This window comes from Corythoichthys intestinalis, chromosome 10 (assembly GCF_030265065.1).
Source record: "Corythoichthys intestinalis isolate RoL2023-P3 chromosome 10, ASM3026506v1, whole genome shotgun sequence".
Taxonomy (NCBI): domain Eukaryota; kingdom Metazoa; phylum Chordata; class Actinopteri; order Syngnathiformes; family Syngnathidae; genus Corythoichthys; species Corythoichthys intestinalis.
The window spans coordinates 10470134-10488940 of record NC_080404.1 but is presented as its reverse complement, the minus strand read 5'-3'; the positions used below and the strand labels follow the sequence as shown (position 1 = coordinate 10488940).

The window sequence follows — 18807 nt, the reverse complement described above, 5'->3', positions numbered from 1 at the left end:
GACAACTTTGTTTCTTTATTAACACATGGAGCTAACAGTACAACACGGCTCGGGGCTCTCGGGAGGAAGTGGCGTCTAATGGCGTGAGGATATGTAGTTTTTTCACACAAGCGAACAGATTACAAAGCACCACTTCAGTGTTGTCCCGAGACTAGATTTCCCATGATTCACTGCGTGGCCTGCGCGCTCGCTGATTCGCTGCCAGACATTAAGAGCAACACGCATGTTTTTGTCACCTGCCAGCAGCTCTCGTACGTAAAACACAAACTAGAAGGCTATCAAGCGATCACCGTGAAAGAAACCCCGAACTGTACAAATGCAATGCAATGCTTGAAGCATGAAGGTGGAAATACATAATACAAATACAAAAATATGTGCACAAACTCACCGGCGGTGTGTGTCTCTTACTGCAACGTGACCGTGAATTACCGCGACACCGACCCGCTTATATGCACATCCACACCTCTTTCCCGATTGACAGTGGATTAACCCTTTCGGACAAGCTTGTAGATGACGCACAATTTAAACACGCTTAACCTAGCGAACGCAACAACAACTATGACATGGATTGCCACGAGTTAACTTTCGGCTAACGTCGCTAGCTTATGCTGTTCATTCCACAACAGTTGGCAGCTCTGCTTTGACAAAGTCATCAGTCATCCATCCAAAAATCACACTTACTTTTTTGGCAAATCCTTGATCATAAGCAGACCGGTTAAGGAAGCAGGCATCTTCGAAGTGTTTGCAGCAGAGAACACTACTCAATGAGGGCATGAAATTTATTCGCTTCGTGCGAACGAAAGATGTCCATTTACGTGTCCTGCTATCCTTTGGCCACTCATACAACTTTTCGTTTGAGTGAGAACAAAACATCGCCACACACCGCCGTGGCATCTTACCGAGAAGCAATGCAACAAACAATACTGTTCTATGGCGGACTTCCCTCGCACTTCCCGGTGTGACGTAATTTCCGAAAATTTCCGAAGATTGCCGAAGAAAAGCATTTTCGTTGTCAAGGGCTTTGCTATGGGTTAAACAAAGAATCTGGAAGGGTTGCGTTAAAAAAATAACGAAAATATGCTTATAACGGTTTAGCCATTGATATTATTCAAAAACATGGTTGGCCAACCTTAATTCACATTACTGCTTTAAGTGAAGGCAGAGGTGTTAGAAAGGTATCTAAAGCATTCTACTCTGGCAAAGTAGGGAAGCAGGTGTTTAAACTGCTAACAAAGCGACATACTTGCAGAAATCAGAAGAAATTATTCCGAGGAATACCAAATTTTGTCACAAGTTGTTCAAATGCCGCAAATGTGTCTATGTCTATGTAAAGGTCCCCAAAGACTTCATAATTGTATTGACGGGTCAATTCAGCCAGGCACTGTGCAATGCCTTCAAGCAGGGGGGCCAGGCATCCCACAATCTGCTTCAGTTATTCGCAGTCGGTCTCAGCGACATGCAGCACTCAACGCCGGATTTAGGATAAACGTATGAAAGCTGTACCGCATACAAACAGGAAGGATTGTCTCAGGAGTTATTTGTTCAAGGATTCAAGGTAATTATTGTATTTTTTGTACCATGTGTGCATTTTGAAATGTTGTGAAAAAAATCAATGAGACAAATTAACCTCTACGACATCGGCATCATAGTTACATATTTACGTAAAATAAATGCTTACTGCACTTTTTTTTTTTTTTTTTTGCTTTTAACCAAGAATCGAGACTGCTTTACGTCCATATCTATAAAGAATTCGGGAATTTAAAGATTTTTCATTCACAAGAATTTTCACTGGAAAAGCTCTGTTTACATCAGACGGCCGCTAGCTACATTCACTAACAGATTAGCATTGTACTTTGACATATTTACGTAAAATAAATGCTTACTGCACTTTTTTTTTTTTTTTTTTGTTTTAACCAAAAATCGAGTCTCTTTTACGGCCATATCTATAAAGAACTTGGGGATTTAAGCATTTAGTCACAAGAAATTTCACCATAAAAGCTCTGTTTACATCAGGCGGCCGCTAGCTACATTCACTAACAGACTAGCATTGTACTCCGACATATTTACGTGAAATAAATGTTTTTTCCATGTTTTTTTTTTAATGCTTTTAACCAAGAATCGAGACTGTTTTACGTCCACATCTATAAAGAATTAGGGGATTTAAACATTTGGGGATTTAAGCATTTATTCATGAGAATTTTCAACAAAAAAAGCTCTTTGTCTGTGATTCCACTCGGTCAGCTTTGACGGCCTCACCAACAATGCAGGCCCCCTATTCATCCACCCCGTGTCCCCTCAATACATTATGAAGTCTATGAGGTCCCTATGCCTGCAAATACCTCTATTGGCCCAGGTAATGAAGGCATTATCGTACATGGATGGTTGAAAAGCCGGGTTAGCCACTATTGGGGCAAAGAATGAAACAGCCTGAAGCCCAAAGTGGCGTCTGAACTGGTTCCAAATCCTTAACGTCACTTGAACGCATGTATTACATGTAAATGATACAAAAGGGTTTGCAATAAAACAGTGAGCCAAGGAACATAGTGTCGCAGGTTTGGATGACCTCGCCTCCATTTCCAACCATACCGGAAATGAAGTCTGTTTTGGACCTTTAAGCTTGTATTTAATGGTCTTAAGATTTGCTGCCCTGTAGTAAAACCTAAAATTTGGAAGTGGAAGGCCGCCATTTTTCCTGGCTCTTTGTAATACTGAACCAATACATATGAAAGTTAGTATACGTCAATGCAGATTTATTTTTTGCATTGATCATTTAGCCTATCAATTAGTTAGGTTCATATTCATGAGAAAGCCCTGGCCCTGTTCACCCAATCCAATGTTAGTTTACATTTTTGCGGGTGCTAGTTGGTTATATTAAAAAATGTGGTTATGATTATACTGTAATGGTAAATGGAGATTACTTATATAGCGCATTTATCTACATGGTTACCATGCCCAAGGCGCTTTACATTAGCACACATTTACCCTTTCACACACCAATGGTGCTGCTGCAATGCAAGGCACTGCCAACCCATTGGGGGCAAATTAAGGTTCAGTGCCTTGCCCAAGGGCACTTCGGCTGTATGCCAAAACAAAAATCAATCTTAATTACTATCCAATATAATGTTGTAAGGGTGTGCGACAAGGAGGGATCCAAATGCAGACACACGGGGGTTGCTGTGAGTAATATTTTATTTGCGAGCACCAGAAATAGCGTGGCGGGTGGAGGTTGCTTCGTTTGGGGTAACTGAGCCGGCGTAAGCAGTGGCACCACCAAGGGATGGCCACCCCACTTGCCAGTATATCGTTAGATTGTAGTAGCATCATTTATACATTTCATCCCAAATGGGATGAAAATACACTTTATGCTTAATATATACATAACACAATACAACAGAATTATTGTGGAACTTAAAATGTTGACTGTACTGTTATGGGCTATGCACATAAAATCATTAGTAACATTAGGCATAACACAATACACCAAAGTAAATAAGTAGGTGTGTATTTCTGGTAGTTTCCTTCTGGCCTTTTTACTGCAACAACATCATAAAAACATGAAATTATGGATTTTAGTTTTGGTGTGCCACTCTAAGAGACTTAGAAGCCTGGGAGGAGGCAGGCGTGGAAACATGGAAGGAGGCAGGCGTAGAATCCGACAGGGAGCGAGCAGAAGACAGGACCTGGGGCGAGAGCAAAGTAGTCGTGAGCCGGGAATCAGTGATATCATATAAAGAAGGCGAGAAGCAACTGACGGCGAAACCAAACGAGTTGATCGGGCGACAATTGGTGGTGTCCACTGGCTTTTAAGGATGGTTGATTGCTATAGCCAGCACCTGTCGCCACTCCACCCGTCTGTCATCCAACCTGCAAATCAATAAAAACATGCACAACTGCCGGAGGTGGCCAGGTCTCAGGAGGGAGGGGAAGAGGCCCTAACAGAACCCCCCCTATGGGCGCCCGACACTGACGCCCAGGATGGGCGAAGTGGAAGTCCCAGATGAGCGCCCGAGACAGCACCCACCGGGCAGGGTGCAGGGGCATTCCGCAGGGTGTTGTGTGCAAATTCAATCCAGGGCAGTTGATAGCTCCAGGTGTTGGGGTGAGCTTTGTGCAACGGAGGGCTGCTTCGAGCTGTTGGTTGGTACGGTCACACTGGCCATTTATCTGTGGGTGGTAAACGGAGGAGAGGCCCACTCCAACGCCCAGGGCCACACAGAAAGCCCTCCAGACCTGGGAAGTGAACTGGGGTCCCCTGTCGGAGCCTATATCTGACGGAATGCCATGCAAACGGAAAACATGGTTCGTGAGCAGGGTCGTAGTTTCTGTGGCTGACGGGAGTTTGCGAAGGGGAATGAAATCGGTGGCTTTGGAGAATCTATCCATAATAGTGAGAATTACAGTTTTGCCTTATGAGGGGGGCAAAACGGTGATGAAATCCAGGGCTTTGTGGGACCAGGGACGGCTTGGGACAGGCAGTGGGCGAAGGAGTCCAGAGCTGGGCTTGGTGGACGTTTTGCTGCGTACACATACTGTACAGGATAGGACATAGGATCTAGTATCTTCTGGCATGGAGGGCCACCAGAACCGCTGGCGCAGTACAGCCATTGTCCTTCGGATGCCGGGGTGGCAGAACAGCCGGGATGAGTGAGCCCAGTCCAACACCTGGGAACAGAGACCCTGGGGCACAAACAGCTCAGACTGGGGACTGTCTCGGGGATCTGGGTGCTCACCATGGGCGTCCTTTACTTTGCGCTCGAGCTCCCACTCCACTGAGGCTAGGAAGCGGGTTTGAGGAAGAATCGGGGCGGGTTCATCCTTAGGTTCGACGGTTTGGAATTGCCGTGACAGGGCGTCGGGCTTGGTGTTTTTGGAGCCTGGGATGTAAGAAAGCACAAAGTCAAAACGGAAAGAAACAAAGCCCACCTGGCCTGTCGTGGATTTAGTCTGCTAGCCGCCTTGAGGTACTCCAGGTTCTCATGGTCAGTGAGCCTTCCAGGTGGTGGCGCCATTCTTCCAGAACCAGTTTTACCGCTAGGAGCTCTCTGTCGCCGATACTGTAATTGCGTTCAGCGGGTGAGAGCCTGCGGGAGAAAAGGCACATGGGTGGATTTTGCCATCAGCGGGTCGGCTTTGGGAGAGCACCGCGCCCACGCCCGACTCTGAGGCATCAACCTCCACAATGAACTGCAGTGACAGGTCGAGGTGGACTCTTGAGGTCACTGAAGGCGGTGTCTGCAACGTCGGACCAGAGGAATGGTTTGGCGGTGGAGGTGGGGGCCGTGAGGAGTGCTGCAATCCGGCTGTAATTGCGAATGAATTTCCGATAAAAGTTGGCGAAACCCAGAAAGCGCTGAAGTTGCTTCCTGTCGGATGGGCAAGGCCAGTCCAGAACAGCAGTTACTTTGCCGGCTCCATCTGTAGCTTCCCATTCCCCACAATGTAGCCAAGAAAGGCAGTTTCTTGAACATGAAACTCACATTTTTCAGCCTTTACGTACAGTCTGTTTTCGAGGAGCCGCTGGAGCACTAGACGAACATGGTTCTCATGCTTGTGTGGTGTGCGAGAGAACACAAGGATATCGTCCAAGTAGACCACCACGAAGCCATTAATCATGTCACCAAGTCCACCATTAACCAAGTTCTCGAAGTCAGCAGAGGCATTTGTGAGCCCAAATGGCATGACCAAATATTTATAATGGCCTAGGGGTGTGTTGAAGGCAGTCTTCCACTCATTGCCCTCCTTAATGCGGACGAGGTGGTAGGCACTGCATAGGTCTAGCTTAGTGAAGATCGTAGCGCCCTGGAGGGGGGGGGGGGTGAATGCAGAATCCATCAGTGGAAGAGGGTATTTGTTCTTAATCGTGATCTCATTCAGGCCACGGAAGTCGATGCAGGGTCTTAGGCCTCCATCTTTTTTACCCACAAAAAAGAACCCCGCACCAACTGGGGAGGAGGACGGGCGAAATATACCTGAGGCTAGGGACTCTGCGATGTACGACTTCATTGCTATCCTCTCTGGATGCGAGATGTTATAAAGACGACCTTTGGGGAGAAACGCACCAGGAAGAAGGTTGATGGCACAGTCGTAAGGACGGTGGGGAGGGAGCGACAGCGCGTCATCCTTACTAAAGACCCGCCCAAGGTCATGGTAGCACTCCGTCACCGCGGACAGGTCAGGCGGCTCCAGTTCCAGGACCGGACACGACAGCACTAGAGCGGATTTAAGACAGTGAGTATGGCAGAACTCACTCCATGCAGTTACCTTAGGGTGTGTCCAATCTATGGAGGGGTTATGGGTTTTAAGCCATGGCAGACCAAGGACTAGCGGTGTGCGAGGACAACTAAAAACTAATAAGGAGCTCACCTCTCGAGGTTGCCTGACAGGATGACGTCGATGGCCTCAGTCTGTCAGTTCACGCTAAACAGGGGCTGTCCGTCCAGTGCAGTGGTCCTTAACGGGGCAGGAAGTGGGTGTGTGCACAGCCCCAACTGGTTCACCAGGCCTTCATCAATAAAATTCTCGTCCGAACCACAATCGACTAGGGCGGTGACTGTGCGGGTCTGGCCCTTCCTGGAGAGGGTGGCTGTGAGCTGGAGTCGGCGTGCTGAATTGTGGGACATGTGGCTCACCAATAGTCCCTCCTCTATTGGTGAGCCGTCTCCCGGACGCACCGGGCAGCCACGAATAAAGTGCCCAGCCTGACCGCAGTAAATGCATAACTGAGCCTTATACCCTCGTGTGTGCTCCTCCTGGGACAGCCTGGTGCGGCCCAACTGCATTGGCTCGGTTTTGTCAGAAGGGGGCGACATCGCCTGCACAGTGTCAGCGGCCTGGGCAGGAAGAGGAGATGGTCGTGGAAGGGCAGGGAAGAGTTTGCGTGTGACGTCCGGCTCGTCTCTGTGTTGTCTTTTTCGCTCGCGTAAGCGATTGTCAATATTTTTTGCCAAAAGGACCAGGTTTTCCAAAGAATCGGGCTCGTCCCACTTGGCCGATTCATCCTTGAGGGATTCGTTCAAGGCGCGGCTGAATATTTCTTGGAGCGCCGCGTCGTTATACCGGCTTTCAGCGGCCAACGTCTGGAACTCCACTGAGAATTCGGCGTCGCTCCGAGGCCCCTGGCGAATTGACAGTAGCCGCTTGGCTGCCTCTTTGTCACGGACTGGATGATCGAAGATCTTGCGCATTTCCTCGGTGAAGCGGGAGTACGACACACACACACGGCAGAACTCAGCTGCCACACGGAAGATGCCCTGTCCAGAGCCGCTCCGCGTAGGCAACCGATGAGGTAAGCGATTTTTGCTCGGTCCCCTCAATACATGGACAGCTGCTCGAAAACATGACTGCATTGGACCAAAAAAGCCCGACTCGTACTGAAGTTTCCATCGTAAGGCGCCGGTGTGGGAACATGCGGCTTGGCGAGGCGGCGGCGTGGCGAAGGTGAGACGGGGCGAGTTGTGCTTGTATGGCCAGGAGTGAGTGGGAAATGGCCGTTACCTTATGGAAGAGGAAGTTAATGACTTGGTGTTGGTCCAGGAGTAAGGTGGTAGACCCGGAGGGGTTGTCTGCGAGATCCATTGTGGCCCGATCAAAACTGTTAGGGTGTGCGACGAGAAGGGATCCAAATGCAGACACACGGGGGTTGCGGCGAGTAATATTTTATTTGCGAGCAACAGAAATAGCGTGACGGGTGGAAGTTGCTTCGTTTGGGCTAACTGAGCTGGCGTGAGACGTGGAAGCTTGGGAGGAGGCAGGCGTGGAAACTTGGAAGGAGGCAGGGGTAGAATCCGACAGGGAGTGCGCAGAAGACAGGACCTGGGGCGAGAGCAAAGCAGTCGTGAGCCGGGAATCAGTGATATCATATAAAGAAGGCGAGAAGCAACTTACGGCGAAACCAGACGAATTGATCGGGCGACGAGTGGCGGCGTCCACTGGGTTTTAAGGATGCTTGATTGCTATAGCCAGCACCTGTCGCCGCTCAACCCGTCTGTCGTCCAACATGCAAATCAATAAAAACATGCATACCTGCCGGAGGTGGCCAGGTCTCAGGAGGGAGGGGAAGAGGCCCTAACAAATGTAGCTAGGATTTGACCACATGTTTGTGGTCATATAATTGGTTAATTACAATGTATTCAAATATTATTTTCATTGGAATGGGATAATATTCTCTTGCTCGTTCTCTGAATGTTCTAACTTCCTGTTTCATAGCAGCTATATTGAGCTTTATTTCCCCAAAATGTGTTAAACATTTAGATTACACACAAGTGACAAAATTCTAAACATTGACTTAATGCAACCACCCCTCTATTATCATTGCTGTTGTACTGTTAATAATTTTCACAATAATATTGAAACATATGAGTATTAATACGTCTCCATAATTGGAACAACTAGCAGAGTGTGCAATTAATTCATTCGCAATTAATATGCCAACTGAACTGTAAAATCTAAAACCGGCAGTAAAATGGAAGGGAACTACTTTGGGTAGTGGATAATGTTATTATTGCATCTCTGTATGTACGTTTCCTGGGCAGGCAAAGATAACACATCAATATTCTGACAACTGAGTGATTGTTTTCTCGATTGACTGCTCACTCGATTAAACGCTCGTATTCCTCAAAAAGATTGAGTGGATTGTTGTGATTATCTTTTCTTTATTTTGTTTTCAATTTACATGACTACATTTGATCTGTCTCTGCAGTCACTGTTCTGTTTTTAGTTTTCTTTTATTTACAAATGTAATTTTTTTTTGTATTGTAAAAGAATTGTCTCGGGCTGCAGCTATCGGTTAATTAAGTAATCGATGAATCTATTAGTTTGAATAATCGAGTAATTGGATTACTAACATTTAATGTGTTGCAGAATACATTTTAGGAGATGTAAAACAAAGGCTGACTAAGATTGCACTATGCAGAATTTCACATACATTTCACAAGAGCAATAAATGCATTTAAAATAAATTAAAATACCTGAGCTTAGCCTTAAACGGTATTTTTAAAAAAAAAACGAACACTCAGGTATTTTAATTTATTTTTGAAAGCATTTATTGCTCTTATGAAATGAAAGTGTATTGCTATACAGTTTGAAGAAACACTCACATTTAATGCTCTTTCTTTAAAGTGCAATCCTGGCGCCAATTGTTGCACAGGTCAAAATTATTGTTATTGCAAGGATCAGCCTCTTATAAAATAATTCATTAAAGCATTTAGTGTTTGTTATCCGATTACTCGATTAATCAAACAAATTAATTGAAGGATTAATTGATTACTTAAATAATCAATAGCTGCAGCACTAACCCACGTGTTTCTTCATCTCTTAAACTGTAGTCTTGTAAGATTATGAACATTAGAGAAAATTCAATTACAACCTTCACTTAAAACATTTGGGATTTAGAGAACAGTTAGACTTACTTTTATATAAAATTATTGAAATACAGTCTTATGTGAGCCCTATTAAAACTTTTTTACCATGTTCAGTTTTTCTGAATCTTCGAAACAAAGAACTGTTTTATCACAGTAGCCTTGTTGGAGGAGTGTAGAAGTTGTTCAAGGACATCTTTTTTGAACAAGTCGACTCCAAAAAAGGATGTATTGGCTGGATGTCGGAACTGATTGAAATAAAATTTTCAAGTCTTCAGTCACTTAGGAGTTTGCCCCAGGCCTTGAACAATCTTAAGTTTCACTTAGCATGTTATCCTAAGTTAATTCACTAGTAGAATGTTAAGTAATCGAAGAGTCTCACCTGTGATTTCATTTTATGTCAGTTTTAGAAGTGAAAAAACAGATGATACATTGACTATTAAAAAATCTGTGCCAGAGGTGTTTTACCAAAGACCACCAGAATCAGTGTGGGGGTGCGTGTGTCTGCATGTATGCCTACATGTGATATTTATTTTGTCTACATGTTGATGTTCATTTTAGAGAATCTGGCACAAAAAGGTATTTTTTAAAGGCTGGCATGAGGGCAAAGTCGGTGTGGTGTGATTGTCTCTACTATCTCATTCAGTTATGACCCACTTGGGTCAATAAGCTTCGCAATGGGGTGATGGCTCATCTTGGTGGGCTAATCAATATTCTTCTTTGTGCCTGTGGATCAATCGGTTTAACAATTCATTCAGTCAAAGAAAGACCACATTTCATCTCTTGGACGCATGACTTTTCACAAGATAGAACAAGTAATGCGAAATGTACTACTGTTTTAACAGTTGCACACAACATTACTGTTAGAGCTATTCTAATAGGTTTTCATGCATAATTCAATGTGTACATTTGTTGGTTAGTTGACCAGAAACAGTTTGTGGTTTGAGCCAGAATGAATGGAATTTCTCTTGTTAGATTTTAGTTCTGTAATTGACACCATTAATAGTGAGTTTTTTTTTTTTCAGAGATATTATTAATTAGCATATTATTAATTAGCATTGAGTCAAATTGTATAAAATGGTGTGGTTGCTTACTTTTTTGTCATAAAAAGATCTGTCACAAGTTGGACTTGGACAAGTGTTTCTCAGTCTGAAAATAAAAGGCATGATATTTATGAAACAACTAGCGCTGCAACGATTAATCGATTAACTCGAATATTCGATTAGAAAAAATATTCGAATTAAATTTTATTGCTTTGACTATTCGTTTAATTAATGTAGTGTTGTAATGGTTTATTTTGAAAGTGTTTGCATTTAGTTTTATTATTAGGGTGGATACACTGCCCTCTGGTCTGCCTCATTTCACATGGCTGAATTCAACTGCTCCCTGTTAAGACGAACGTGAGCTAAGTTTTTGTTTGAACTAATGATTTTTAATGCATTCGTAATCTTGTTTATAGATGTAGTTACCCATTTTTTGTGGGAATATGTGTTTGAACCTTTTGTTAAGAGCATTGTCAAAAAAGAAAAAAAACTTTAGCATTTTATAGGATTTAATATAGCGGACTTTAGCTATGTAAGTTAGCCAATTGTTTCTTGTACATAGATCCTCTTTTTTTTTTTTTTTTTTCTCAGGTATTTTAATTTATCATGTTCCTTATCCGCTTACTCGATTATTTGAACTAACTACTTCATCGATTAATCGACCACTAAAATAATCAATAGCTGCAGCCCTAGAAACAACTTCCACTGTCCTACTAAGCATAATTTTATTGATCCTTTTAAAATTTATTTTAACTATTAATCAATTACCCAAACAGACAATATGAACAGTCAGCAGGCTACAATGAAGGAGAAGAACATTGTTGTCCTATAGTTACTCAAGGAGACTGATTGTATTCACTAGGGCTGTCTTTAAATGGAAACTGTGGAATAAAAAAAATATATATTAATATATCGATAACGTATATTAAGGATATAAAATTGTAGTACAGTATTGTAGAGACAATGGTTGACCCATAGACTTCATAATGTATTGACGGGACACGGGGCGCGGGGCAGATTCATAGGGGGCAAATCTCCGTCAAAGCTGACCGAGTGGAAACACAGACAAAGAGCTTGTTCCGTTGAAAATTCTTGTGAATAAATGCTTAAATCCATGAATTCTTTCTAGATATGGATGTAAAACAGTCTCAATTCTTGGTTAAAAGCAACAAAAAAAAAAAAAATGGCAGTTAGCATTTATTTTACGTAAATATGTCGAATGTGCTGCTAGTCTTTAAGTCACTGTGGCGGCCCCTTTAGTAAAACAAAGAGCTTCTTGCGTTGAAAATTCCTGTGAATAAATGCTTAAATCCCTGAATTCTTTATAGCTATGGACGTAAAAAGTCTCAATTCTTGGTTAAAAGCAAAAAAAAAAAAAAAAAAAAAAACAGCCGGTTAGCATTTATTTTACGTAAATATTGCGAAGTAAAATGCCAATGCTTTAGTGGCTAGTTATTCCCAGTGATTTTTTTTTTTTCACAAAATTTTAAAATGCATGTAAGGTGCGAAAAATTTAATAATTACCTTGAATCCTAGAACAAATCACTCCTGAGACAATCCTTCCTGTTTGTATGCAGTACAGCTTTTGTACTTTTTCAACCTAAATTCCGCGTCAGATCCCTGCATTTGACCGACTGCTAATAAATGAAGCGGAGTGTGGAACAGCCCCCTTCGGAAAGATGTGACACAGTGAATTGGTAATGTGTCACGTCAATATATTATGAAGTCTATGGTTGACCAGCAGTGGATTATCTTTGTGCTTGGTAGACGAACAAATGATTTTCCTTTAGTGTGGACAAAAAGAGGGTGAAGAGAATGGAGCAATGGATTAAACACAATGGAGTTGTCCTTGAGCACAACACAGAAACCCTGAAGTACTCCCTGGGCTGTACATTAGTCGCTCTTTGCTCACTTTGTACCACTAACAGTGCGTGTTTTCCGGTTTCACTAATGTGATGGGTTAATTGCAGGAGCATTTCTTGTATACCAGTATATACTGTATGTATTGCAGCGAAAAAGTATTCATCTGAGCCTTCTTCCGCACAAAGCGGAACACATACAGTGTACAATAGGTGGAAAAGAGGCATTTGATTATACTAGGTAACCATGGCTGTGGCATTATCAATGGAACATATGATTATCAATGACAAAATTGACTTTAAATGAATAATGCAAAGGGTGCCACATCAAAGTAGCAAAGCCACTCAGCTTAATCCCCGACTCATTTCTTCTGAGTTTGTGGTTTAACCTAACTCGGCTTTCTCATTAACCTTGTTTCCCAGTGTGCTGTACAACGAGGTCACGTCTGTACCTTAATTGATTGCTTTACTGCCACTATAAGCGTCTCCTTTAATTCAATCAGAAATGTCAAATTAACTATATTTACTTTTTCCACTTGCCGTATGTTTTTTTAATTTGAAAGGAAGGGTGGATATTAGGCATGAGCCGGTATGACATTCTGACGGTATGAAAACGTTAAGCAAAAATATCACGGTTTCACGGTATTGCAATTCGAGCTCTAAAATGTGTTACTTTGAGATACTGTATTTGGGTTGAAAAAAACTTTTTCCATTGAACAGGATTTTTATTTTTCAAAACATATTAGTAAATTGGAACATAATTGTAATGTTAGGTTAAATTTAATTTTTTTTTTTTTTAAATATTCAAATTAAAATAAATGCAGTTCTTTAGGTGAGCGTAAACCCACAGCCACAGCTCAACATTATTACCATCAGAACAAAAATAATTGTTTTCCATAAAAAGCATGTGTGCATGACTTGTATCATGTTTATATTATTCACACAGTCACTTTCTCAACAGAGACATTTGCCAGAGAGAAAAAAACACGTCTCGTAGCTGGTGGGAAATGTATAAATTGTATAAATGCGAAATCATATTGGAGGTCTTGCCTCCTCACCAGCCACCCTCCGCAAACATGTTTTACATTTCGGTTGGCCCTCCTCCTCTTAGCCTCTAAGTCTGTAACTTTTCTGTAGCCGATGCATTCCCATACTGGCGATTTGGTCTTCTTTGATGGGGGTGGGGGGTGGGGGAGTTCAGGAGTTTCACCTCCTCCAGCCATCGTGTAGCACAGCTGACTCACTGACACTGAGCAACAACCAGTAGGGCGAGGGTTGAACCTTGCAGCTGCAAGCGAGGTATTTCTCCCTGCGTTTTTAGGACATAAGAAATAGCTAATACGGTAGGGACGGTGATGGTTTCATACCACGGTATACCTTGGAACTGGTAATCGGCACATGTCTATTGGATATACAGTTTGGCTGACTTTTTAAATTACTACTGCAATGTGAAGTCCTATTTAACTAAAATTTCTCTGCTATTTGATTAAATAGTGAGAAACACCTTTTTAAAAAATGCATCTCACAAGCAGTGTTGTTAATCTTACTTAATACAAGTAATTAATTACAGTTACTAATTACTAATGTAAGAGTAATTAGTTACTTGGCAAAGTAATTGGTTTTAGTTTTCATGTTTTTTCCCATTAAAAAAAAACAAAACAAAAAAACGTAGGTCACACTATGTGAATTTCAAAGGGTTTTTGGGACAGTCGCCCTAGCCCAATTCTTTACCCTAAACCTAACTAGACACAGGGTTATTGTGGATATTGCGATAACTAGATAGTAACCTTTGCTATGTTTGGAAGTCATTTAATGATGTGAATCAACCGTTAAATTCGCTCCTGTGATTGCATTAGTTCCCTTCTGTCTACCTTCTACATGTGAAAGTTTTAGAACTGTTTCATCATTTAAAGATAGATTCAAGTCAAGATTTTGCCGATTTAGGAGTATTTTAGATAAAAAGTTACTTAGGTTCGCTTGGAAGGTTCTATACAATAGAGCCTTTCTGAGAAGTCTACTGCTTTAAGATGGCGGCTGTTTACTTACGCCAGCAAGTGTATCATTTCGCATCTACTTCTCTATACATTTGCTAACGCAGCCGAGTCTGTCATTTCACATCTAGTTCATATACATGTGATATCTAGCGTAGCATCATGTGGGCGTAGTTTGTAGGCTGTCAGCTACAGTCAGGTACAGAGGTTGCGCTAGACTTTTTCATTGTCTGTCATTTTGACTGACAGGGTCATAAAAATCCGGTCATAATCTATTTTTACCCGTCACTTAAATTTTTAAAATGTTAACAATGACATATTCAATAGTATTTAGTTTTCATTCATCTTTATTTAATATTCTGTCCGAACAAGCTTAACAGAGAATCCACACCGCGCCATCACACATCAAGCAGCTGTGCGTTATTAGCGCCTAGCTTGCCTTGAACACTGCTTTTTAGTAGGGGTCGGACTTGACAAGTCATTAAAAAAAAAAAAAAAAAAAAAAAAAGGGTTTGAGGATAAGCCTGAGAAGGATCGGTTTTCTCTCTGCTCCATATAAGCAATATTCCAACATTGCTTACACGGCCGAGAGTCGGGGCAAACTGCTCGTATGTGTGTGTGACATGCACGAACAGTGCGTGCATGCTATCGATCCATATACTTTGAATATAAACCTGTAAAGGGATTATTTATGCCTGTTATTTGTGTCCTCTTTTTAATAAGCAAAATATGATATCCCTGGAATGACAGATGACATGTGTGTCATTTGTTTTGATGCTTCTGCGCATGCGTGTCGTCTTGCTCAGCGCATGTCGGACTGCGAATTAGTGCGCATGCATAATACTTGAATGGTCTCAATGGACAAAGGCATTCTGAACGGGCACGCCAAAAAAACAGATATGACAAAAAAATCGGATTTGTGCATCAAGACCTGTAGTATGAACGTAGCCATAGGCTTGTTGCTGTTAAAAAGAGGACACAAATAACAGGCATATATAATCCCCGTTTAGTCTTATATTAAAAGTATATGGATCGATAGCATGCACGCACTGTTCGTGCATGTCACACACACATACGGGCAGTTTGCCCCGACTCTCGGCCGTGTAAGCAATGTTGAAATATTGCTTATATGGAGCAGAGAGAAAACTCTTCCTAATAAAAGCCGTGTTCAAGGCAAGCTAGGCGCTAATAACGCACAGCTGCATTGCTACCGTAGCTACCGTACCGTCTCTCGCTTTTTGATGACGTAATTGCTGCATTAAATCCGATTTGCGGGACTGGACAGTACAGACCGCCGCGACAGTCTGGAAAAATGTGGCCCAGATCGGATTTAGACCACATACGAAAGTGACCCAGATCGGATTTGAAATGGTCCCGTTCTATGCGACTTGTCACGTTCAGACAGTCAAGTTAATGCCTCACTCGAGTCGGAAAAACACGAAAAAATCGGATTCGTGCATTAAGACCTGTAGTATGAACGTAGCCTTAGTTCGGACGCCCAGTTGCCTTGACATTTTTCCGAGTAAGGCCAACGACGTCATGCATCAAGAGAGACAATAGCTAACTAATATGCTCACTCGCCACCCTGTGGTCTGGGGTGTGAATTGCAGCCAGTCAAAATGACGGATGGACTTTTTTCCGTCACCGTTTTAAAAAACCGGTCAACGACGGAAAATATTCGGTTAACGCGACCCCTGATCAGGTATCATTGGAGCCACCTAGCCTAGCATCGCGTTTGCAACGGCATCACAACTCCCTCTTTCCCACTCCTGCTCTTCTCTCTCCGTGTCTTGCAGACTTTTCTCGCGTCATTCAACCAACGTAGTAACGCACGCCTTTACATCCTCAGTAACGGTAACGCGTTGCAAAGATGAGAAAAGTGATTAATTAGATTACTTACTACTTAAAAAAATAACGGCATTAGTAACGCCATTATACTCTAACGCCGTTATAAACAACACTGCTCAAGAGAAACTGAAATAAAGAAAAACAGCCTTTTAAGACATCATCTTCTCTTAAACCTTTTGGCTTTTGATGTTCACTGGCCCCAATCATAAAACCACTGGTCCAGGTCAACGCATCAGTTATTATGCCGAATAATCACAAAAAAAGAACAATTTACTCAAATAACATGAATAACATTAATTTTTTGAGTTAGATGTAATAAAAAGTGCAGCAAAAACATGAATCTAGTGCAAATAATCCTATTCCAATTCTATAACCACTCCAGTATAGCCAACATTTTTTCTTGGGAGCTCCAGGGAGAGGTGGCTTCCCCTTACAGCCCTCTGGAAGTCTCTCCCGGCTTGGTTGTCGTGGCAACAATTTAGAAGTCAAAGAGATGACTAAGACAATTATGGCTAACAATTTTCAAGCTATACCGTCATTATGATGATATTATTTTCAGTCAGTCAAGTGGATGAATTATCACGTTATGTTCATACTATATGTTTCATACTCATTACTTTTCTCTTACTTGTCGAACTTACTTGTCTGCATATGTGGGCATTGATCTGCAGTAAACCTCATTTTTTGTCTGATCGTATCTGAGCCATTTCCAGCTGCCTGGCCACTGGGGCTGAAACTTTCTCTCCCTTTTTTTCATATTAGATTTCGCTTTTCCCTCAACTCAAGTCAAATACGAATCCTTAGGTAGACATTTATAATATTACCCAAAATAAGGAGAGAAGGCCAACACTTTGGTTGAAAAGCTTTCAAGGAGAAAGAGGTACCCAGCTTCCGCAATTGTTCTAACTAACCCATCCTTCACCTTGCTTTTTATTTCGGATGGCCCTCGCAACAGATGAGTGTCTTGCCCTAAAAGGGAAAAAGGGGAAGCAAGCTGGCGACACCCCTTGTCTTTGTTTGGCTATGTGTGTGCACATAGCCATCAAATACATTTCATGAAGCAATAGCATTTGGCAAGTAATAAAATGCAACAATATGATTTCCTTAAATGTTCCAGACAGTTTTAGTTTGTATTGAAGTTGACCTGTGGAACATAGGCCAGGTTAAACCGGTCAGAATGACAAGGCAGTTTTATCAAGAGCTAAACATGTTTATAGTTATCAATCACTAAAATGTATCTTACTGCAATTAATCATGGAAGATACTATTATAGCAACCAATACTTTATTGTGAGCCTTCATTGGTAAAACCAAATATTTAATAATCATCTTATCAAACTCCTCCGGTGATTTTCTCTTTCTTGAGTGGTCTTTTTTTCCCCAGTGCTTGGACAGGTGCTGGGGGTTTCAGAAACATGTCATCCAGTGGTTGGAGCATTCTGGTGGCCCTCACAGTTTTCAAAGTACGTCCGGGCAACCGGGCCAGTGATATTGTCGACCCCTGGTTATTGCCATGGTGGTTGAGTAGTGTACAATACTCTGGTTTCCTCACATATTAAAAAATCATCCTACTTACAGTAATTGGAAGTGTAAATAGTTTGTACACACTCGAGTTACCTTGTAATTGGCTCCCAACCAGTTCATGGTGTAGCCTGACACTTGTCCTAAATCAAGTGAAGTAGGCTTGAGCTTACCCGAGAGGATAAGCAATACAGAAGATAAATGAATGGATGGTAAACAAGTAAGCGTCTGAGTGTGATGCATAAAATAGTCCTTTTTTGGGGGGGAGAGCACTTCTCTACCACTGTGAGTTAAAGATAGTTTAAACAAAAACAAAAAAAGTATATAGCTACATTAATATGTTTGTGAATGTCTCAGTAAAACTGACATGTTTTGATATATGTTTTTTTTTTTTTTTTTTTTTTCCATTTGTATATGTTAAGGCTATTTTTCAAATCAAACGTCTGTTGTGGTAACATTTTCAGTAGCCTATGTGCCTAATTGTTAGTCATGTGTATGCATAAATTAACATTATACTGTAGCTAGTACCGTTTAAGTGCACTGTTTTCTCTCACAGGAGGAAGAATTAAGGAACAGCGGAGAGGCCAAATACTCACATCTGAGTCACGATCTGCATGTTTTAATTGAAGTCTTTGCTCCACCGGGTGAGGCCTATTCCCGTATGAGTCACGCTTTGGAGGAGATTAAAAAATTCCTTGTTCCAGTAAGTGAACCATTTTACATCATTGTTTCAAAGCACAGCTTAATCCCTTGTAGAACTTCTGCTGCCATGTCATTGCATTTTATTTAATTGCTTCGGTCAGGTTCATTGACGTAAAGGAAAAGTACAATTTTTGTTTGCGGTGAAGGGATTAGTAAGGGTTTGATATGTTTTTATTCAAACGCTACATGAAAACATGATGATATTGTGAAATGAAAACATTCTATTCAGCAATTTAAGTGCAGTGTTGAATGCCTGGGAGAACTTTGCCATAACTAATGTGCAGGGTGTGTAATTGTTCTAAGTCTTAAATGTAAACATCAATTTCACTTTGCAAATGTATCTAGCAACACTAGTTTGTTTTAGAGTTCATGTTGTTTCCCCCTATAAGTTTATTTGCAACTGATGATTTATAAAAGGAGAGGTATGCTGCAAATTTTTATATGAAATATATTAAATTCACATATCTTTGTTTAGAAGCCTGTACACG

General features: G+C 41.9%; 1 protein-coding gene across 3 annotated transcripts in view; it reads left to right on the top strand.

Moving 5' to 3' along the window:
• Positions 1-18807, top strand: part of khdrbs2 (KH domain containing, RNA binding, signal transduction associated 2) — a 166702-nt gene that overhangs the window by 63145 nt on the left and 84750 nt on the right. For all 3 annotated transcript variants that reach the window (XR_009064665.1, XM_057848697.1, XM_057848696.1), the window contains exon 4: positions 18174-18320. Coding sequence is in view for 2 of the 3 variants with exons in the window: in XM_057848697.1 (XP_057704680.1) it covers positions 18174-18320 (147 nt within the window). In the remaining variant the exon portion in view is untranslated. The remainder of the gene's footprint in view (positions 1-18173; positions 18321-18807) is intronic.